The sequence below is a fragment of the Cynoglossus semilaevis genome, chromosome 5 (genome assembly GCF_000523025.1).
Source record: "Cynoglossus semilaevis isolate Cse_v1.0 chromosome 5, Cse_v1.0, whole genome shotgun sequence".
NCBI classification, from domain to species: Eukaryota; Metazoa; Chordata; class Actinopteri; order Pleuronectiformes; family Cynoglossidae; genus Cynoglossus; species Cynoglossus semilaevis.
The window spans coordinates 3864397-3872254 of NC_024311.1; the positions used below are offsets into that span (position 1 = coordinate 3864397).

General features: G+C 37.0%; 1 protein-coding gene across 1 annotated transcript; it reads left to right on the forward strand.

The window, feature by feature from the left end:
* The first annotated feature begins 399 nt into the window (after window positions 1–399).
* On the forward strand, window positions 400–7353 carry spi1b (Spi-1 proto-oncogene b). Its single transcript, XM_008309991.3, has 5 exons — window positions 400–827; window positions 1205–1295; window positions 2259–2449; window positions 4582–4729; window positions 5724–7353. The coding sequence occupies exons 1-5, from the start codon at window positions 741–743 to the stop codon at window positions 6032–6034; spliced, it is 828 nt and encodes a 275-aa protein (XP_008308213.1). The 5' UTR covers window positions 400–740; the 3' UTR covers window positions 6035–7353.
* Window positions 7354–7858: the final 505 nt, after the last annotated feature.

Genomic DNA, 7858 nt, shown 5'->3' on the forward strand with positions numbered 1-7858 from the left:
TTTATTTTTAATTTTTATATATATTTCTTTTTTATGCTACTTTTTTGTACTCATTACTTTTCATATGTATGTCTCATTTTATTGTTTTATTTATATATACAAATTCGTCATCAGCAAAAAGAAGAGTTTCAAAATACATTTTTAAAACATTAAATCTCCTGTACACAGGGGGTTATACAGTCTTATTTCCTTTTTATTTACATATTTTAAAAAAAGACATATATCAGTGAACAAATCATGAACTAAATAGAGTTCTTGACCTTTAAATGGAATGAAGCCGACTGTAACTGTTTCAGCTAAAGGTGGTGTTGGTGTCGGGGAGGGGGGCTTTCAAGAAAATCTCTTAGTTATCTTTGCCCACTGAGGGAGGAGACAGTAGATAGAAGTTGATAAAAATTTGATGGTCTCCTTAGACAAATCATCAATAGCCAGGAAGCTTCAGCAGACACACTCTACTGCTCCCACCCACATGAATGTTTTACTGAAGTCAAAAGTTCCTTTGCCATCTTGCCTTCGAACTGTGGCTTTGGTTTATTTAAATTTGTCAGACAGGACTGCAGGTCTCTCCGAGGACGACGGAGGTCAGAAGTCTATGTCGTACAATTAGAGAGGCTTTGTTAGCTTTTTTTTTGTTGTTGTTATTGTTGTTAGATTTTTTCTCGACAAGTGAGAGGAAATTTTGTAATATTGTGCAATGGTGTCACAAAAGTTTTGAAAGGTGGTGAGTGTGTGTTTTTTTTATGCTGCCAAACATCCTAAGTTGGTTCAACAGAATAGAGGTCTCCATGTTGCATCCATACAGAATGGAGAGCTACCTCATCCCGCCTGTAAGTATTTTTTTATTTATTTATTTATTGAATCTCTTGAAACTCTTTAAATACAAAAAGAAAATAGTCTGCATTTCTGTGGGAAGGTGTGGACAGTGTATACTATCAGTTGTCCTCAATTTGAATAGAGGATACGGAGTGTGGAAGACATTAACTATGGTCACGAAATTGAAACTTGTAGACTCTTGAAAGTTTCACACACGTAACAGAAAAAAATATATATCTCCCTTAAAGACAACAATTTTCTGACGTTTCATCTCATTTGTTAAACCGGCAGAGAGACTGGGTGATATTGACACTGTAAGAATTTGGACGTGGAGATGAAGAATTGAAGATACTCTTCTGTGGCTCACCATTTGTTTTTCTGTTTTCCACAGCACGCAGAAGAAATGTACGACCCCGAGATCTACAGACATCAAATCACAGAATATTATAATCCGTATGTTCTTGACACAGATATACAGACAGGTGAGTTTTGGCTCCAGCGCCGACTTTGTTTCATGTTAAATCAGTGTGATATAAAAATCGCAGTGAGAAACTAAAAATGACTTTTGACATTTGACTGAGGTAGACCTGTGGAAGGGTAAACCAAAGACCTGAAACTAAACTTCTATTCAAAGGCACCACTTTGAATGTTTTAGGCACAAGAAAACTATTCTGTTTTCACAATGAAGGTTTTTTTTTTTATTATTACAATCCCTAATTTAACCACCGCGGCCTGATGTGGTGACACCCGGTCTTCTGTTGTCTTGTACATAAAAGTCTGCAGCTCATGCAGCTGGAGTTCACCGCATTAGGGTGTATGGAACACAGGAAACAGATGCCTTTTCTTCTCGGTTGCTACAACTATAGACACAGAACAACTTTCGCCCCTTGGGGTTTTTATTGATACGTCAGTCATGCTTTACTTTCTCCTCTAATCAACTGTTTTAAATATTGTACCAAAACAACCTGGTGAATGAGTTGAGGGGAAAGCGCACAGGCAAAAATTTAAAGAATTTGAAGGTTAATTGTAACATTGTGTCCAAATTAAACAAAATTCAAATGTTCATATAGAATATATCTGGAATAGCATCGTTATAGGTGGTTTAGTTAGGTTTTCTGATCTATGTGTTAAAATCACTGGGGGATAAAAAGGGTTTGCGTGACATGAAACTTGGCACAAACTGAAAATCAACAGCTGTGACAAAACTGCAAGTGTGTGGCAATAAACAGGAAAAATAATTCCACTGTCTTTGTTACTGGGTGCAAACTGAGGCACAGTGGAATGCAGATGTGTGTGACAGCATGAGTGTCTAATGGGTCACACTGTATTCCACCATTTATTTAAAGGGCTCTTGTAAACTAACAATTGTTAGGGTCAAGCTCGTCCACAAATGTGTTTGAATACTGATGAAAAAAAAACAAATCCAAACCCCTGTCTTTGTGTAGACCACTGGGACTACCACCCTCAGCCACACATACACCCTGCAGAATTTGAAAACCTCCAGGAAACCAACTTCACCGAGCTCCAAAGCGTGCAGACTCTCCACCCACCAGGCCTCCTACGACCCGACACCATACGGTACGATGCAGAGAACCTTCTGGACCCAGGAACGCATGCACATGTGCTACAGCAACCGGTGAGTTCAGACGTGAAAGCACTCAGGGTTCGCACCGACAAACTTCTGCGTCCATGTCCCAATGCAGACTGAAATATTTAGCAACCGGATGGAGAAAATGAAACCATGTTGTGTCAATGTTTTCCACTCTTCTTGTGCAAACCTGTAAACTTCTGGTGGAGTTGTTAAATTAAAGTTTGAAAGTGAAGCTGGTTCAACGTCCACAGCAGCAGTCATTCTACTGCACTTAAGTAAAAAAAAAAACAATTCAATATCAGAAAATAATAATAATAATAAAGTTAGTGGTGCAGTAAGTACTTCATGAACCAAGCTGTCATTGTAATCACTCTGAAAAGTGTATATTGTTATAATTACCAAAAAAAAAGGAATAAGAATAATCAATTAAATGTATTATATAGAATGTAGTAAAGAAGGGACAGTCCTATATATAAAGTATTAACCAGAAAGTTTCTTTTTTTATAAAGTTTAATCAGTCAGTAGTAAACTTTAATGGCAGTATTTTTTTTATTTATATTTTTAGTAAATTAATATGTTTTTTAAGCAAATGTCCCCCAGTCTGCCTTGAATATTTTTTTTGGTTGATACAAATGGACTCTTTGAAGAGTCATGGTAGATGGGGTTTTTTCAGGATTCCTACCATCTTCCATCATTACAAATAATCCCTGGGAATTTCTTAGTTATAAAATTAAATTAAAAAAAATCCCAGCAAAGTTAAAAAGAAATTAACACTTTGTAGAGCTGGATATTATTTTTATTGTGCCGTGGAAATACCTACAGTTTCAAGTGGTAGGAAACAGTTTGTGTTTAGAAGATTAGAATTCAACTCTGAGCCACTGATTTAGATGAGATCAAATATCTAAAGAGACTTGCAGGATATTCATGCTGAAGACAGATTGTTATATTCAATTTAACTAATGAACTACAAATTAACCATCAGTGCTGAAAACCTTACTTCATTAAAAAAAAGCGATAACACAGACAAGACTGAAAAATCCAATGTTCACCTTCACATTCGACACATCAGCCATTCAGATAAAGAAATTATGAAAAAAAATGATAAAAAGGTTAAATGACTTTTCAGAAAAACAAGAAAAATTAGGAAGTGAATCAGACTTGTTTTTTTTTGGGGGGGGGGGTTATACCTCATATAGAACCCTTCTCTGAAATGACTCGGTATTTTAAAGTGTGAGAACTCCATTTCCTCCCTGGATCTGTGAATTAGGGAAGTAAAGAGAAGGTTTATATTTTAAACTCTATCTCGGTTTAAAAACTCTCTCTCCTCCCGTCATTTACCTTTTTTAGACAATCCTGTGGAGAACAACAACATTTAAAATGATGGATAGAGATCATTGATTACTTCATTTGAGTACTTTACATGTATGTAAATAAAAACTGGATAGTACTTTACATGTATGTAAATAAAAACACAGAGCTGTACTTCCTCTGTTTGGGGTCATTTCTATTCAGTGTTATTCACACCATCTATCGCACTGTTGTCTGCGTGGATGGTGTCAAGTTGCTCAACACTGTACATGACTCTGTTTATTACAAAACAACTGAACCTAATGACTCAAAATTCCATTTAAAAATAACCTTTGGAGAAACCTTAGCGGATGTGAGACGTACAATTTCTGTTATTTTTTTTACTAACCAAAAGAGGTGTTATATAAACTTTTGCGTGTTATATAAAATGTTATTTTTATTCGGTTTCTCATTAGACGAAACGGGTTTCACAATCCATCGGTTGCTTAGAATCTTGACGAATTTTAAGCAACAGCTTGCACTTATCAAACCACATTTTAAGGCCGTAACCCTTTAATGGAAGATCCCTGTGCTGTTGTGTACAAGCTACAGACATGACCTCAGGTCACATGGTGTTTTTTCTAACTTTCTTTTTATTTTAACTACCAAAGAAATTTGCTAGGTTTGTTTAACAACAGCAGATGATAAATGGATGGATGGATGGATGGATGGATGGATGGATGGATGGATGGATAGACAATGGCAGTAGCCTTTATTAGGATGACCTCAGTCACCCCAGGGCCCCTCTTGGCAAACCCAAGCCCAAATACAATTACCTTTTTTCCAAATTCAACACAAATAAACAAAACGATCCCTAACTGCTGTTTCAGATTGCATTCTTCCCTCGCTCCATCTACCCTCCCATGTCCCAGCGAAGCTCCGATGACGAAGACCACGGAGGACGAAGTACTCCACTGGAGGTGTCCGATGAGGAGTGTCTGAGAGACAGAGTCCCTTATGTCTCCACCGGAGACCTTGGTAAGAATCTAGACTAGCAGGTCATTTCATACAGTGTGTACGTGTAGGAAGCAGTAAACACTTGTACTTTAAGACACACCAACTGTGCAGCACCCCACAGAGTCATCCAGGTCACGGGACTGTATATGTAGACGTGTCAAAACACAGAGCTCCCTCTGCGTTCCCCAATGTGTAGAATGTAAATCAGTCCCGTTCTTTCAAAGCGGCACCAGTCTTTGCTGAGTGTGCTTATTCTGTCGCAGTGTGTCGCTGCTGTTTGGAAGTGTCTTTTTTTTTCACTAATGCTTTCAACAAAGCAAACACCTTAGGCTACTTCAGTACAAATACGTGCGACCGTGGTTATTTATTTTTATTTTAATACATGGTGAGAATATAACTGGCTCCAGAGTCCAGAGTTTTTCTTGGTAAGGGGCCAATTCTGTCACATCAGCCCTGTGTTCTGCTGACTCTTCAAAGTCGATTTTGCACATGTGCAGTTATTTGTTGCACAACTGCATCTATCCTTATAAATAGAAGAACTGGAACACCACCAAACCCCCAGCACAAAAGACGAAGGTGAAAACCTGTGGCGACTTAAGAAGAAGATTAAAAAGAACACAAAATGTTTTAGTATAATCCAGGCTGACTCATCTGTCCACTTGGGGCAGTGTAATCATCAGGGGTTGCTTTGGTTAGCCAGGTCTTCCATTTGAGTATGAGCACTACAAATTCCCTTTTCTCAATCATTTAGTCGTATTCAGTTTTCAAATAGTATGTTTTTTTTATTTTTCCAATTAAAAAAAAAAAAATTTAGTTGCAAAAAGCTAGAAACAGAAAGTGTTTATACACCATCAAACTGGACCTAGTTGTAAAGGAAGCTAGCTTCCTTTATGGAATATATGAGTAAAAACATATCTTTGTTTTTAATGAGTACAACTATATCAGCGCTAATCTTTTTTTCTAAAATACCCCAGTAAAACTATTCAAACATAAATCATCTCATCTCTCCCAAAAGGCAAAAAGAAGATCCGTTTGTACCAGTTCCTCCTGGACCTGTTAAGGAATGGCGACATGAAGGACAGTATCTGGTGGGTGGACAGAGACAAAGGGACATTCCAGTTCTCCTCCAAACACAAGGAGGCTTTGGCACACCGCTGGGGAATCCAGAAAGGCAACCGGAAAAAAATGACCTATCAGAAGATGGCCAGAGCTTTACGCAACTACGGCAAAACCGGGGAGGTGAAGAAGATCAAGAAGAAGCTGACGTACCAGTTCAGCGACGAGGTCCTGGGGAGGAATCATCTAGAGAGGAGCACGTACATGTAGACAGGAAGTTGTTCTGGGAGATATATACACTGTTACTGGTAAATTATATCTTATTTTGTGAATAGCACCAATACTGCTGTACACTGAAATCTGTGTAAAAACGGGTCAAAGCTGCAGTCGCTTTAAACTTAGAAGCTGTCGTTAGGAAGAAGAATGAATGCAAATAAACTATTTTTTATGTGTTTAGAATGAGCAGTCGGAAATATAATAAGTTCACCTTCTTAAAAGAATCAACATGATCTTTTTCTTTTTCTTTTCTTTTTTTCAGTTTTAAAATGGAATCGTTTTCACTGATAGTTTTATTGAATATCTACTGTATCAGTCTGTGTTTGTTTGATTGGTTGTGTTTCCTATAAACTGGAAACAAATGTACATTTCAGATGCCACTGTCTGCAGCTGACGCAAGCACAAGGGCATTACAGGCTTGCAAATAAGGAGCATAAATAGAAGCTTTTATGTGCTGGGTGAGCAGCTTTCATTTAAATAAAGATGAGAGGAGAGGCCACCCAGTGTTTAAGATAAGGCAGACGGTGCACAAAAGTTAAACAAGCAAAAATAATCGCAATTTTCAGGCAGCGTAATCTTTATTCATGTGAAGCTCAAATGAATTTTTTTTGTTGTTTGTTCTTTCTGTTGTTGTTGTTTTTTTGTTTTTTTTTTTGCATCTCTGTCAGTCAATATCACATGAAGACAATGTCAGTCAATGTGGTTAATACGGGTTGTGGCCAGCAGGGGGGCACTTTAGCTTTGCAACAACAAGCATTTGTTTCTTATGTGTAAGGCTGAATCTTTCTTTGTATTGTTTTTTTTTTTTACTGTAAAAATCCTAAACTTTATACAATTGCATGGTGTTATGTTATATATTTTATACAGCAGTAAAAAAAATAATACTGCTCTGTAAAACAAAGAAACAATTCCATCTGTTCTTTAAATGGGTCAAAACATTTTAACAACCTGCCAAATGTTTTCTCACTGAGCTGCCTTCACAAGTTCTCCTGTAGAGGTCCGCCGTGTAGGATTTAGCAACATCTAGTGGTAAACATCCTGTCGTGACTAAGACTTAATGAGTGAACACTTAAAAAACATTCTTTATTACAGAAAAAGGAAAAGGTCATTCAGGGCAGTATTTGTAAATCCTGACAGAACTATGTATCCAAGTGAGTGTACGTGTTGTTATTTATAATTACATATGTTCTCATCTCTTAACCACATCTTACAGAGTGCCACATATACATTTGGTTAATTCTGTCATTTGCTCATTGACATTTAAATTTGCAATAAAAAAAATAGCAGGCTGACACCAGCTGGATAGAAAAAAAGTGATTTTTTATTTATTTTTTACTTCCCAAGTTCTATTGAACTATTGAAGTTAAAGTGCTGAACAAAAATAAGTGGTGAGGTCATTACAGTACGTGCCAAACTGGGTGAGTATGTACTTGCCCTTGTGTGCACATGTGAACCCTGACACTCCTGCCTTCATCCAGTCAGCTGTGGCAGCTTCTTAAGAAAAGCATTCATGGTTTGGTAGAAAATCAATATAATAGCTTAAATCCGTATGTGTGATTTAGCTACATCTACTGGTGAATTTACGTGTTGTACTGTATATATTGTAACATCGTCAGAGGACAGCCATTTGTAAGTCATGGTTTGGTATGTCAATACAACCATGCATATCTTAAAAAAGAGGCTTATTTTGAGGTGTTGACTCCAACTTTTAGGTGAATTAAATTTTTAAAAAAATTAAATGATTTATATTGCAGGTTTCTTTTGGACAAGTTAACTATTAACGCCAGGAATTCATCTTCAATAAATGGAAGGAATTTA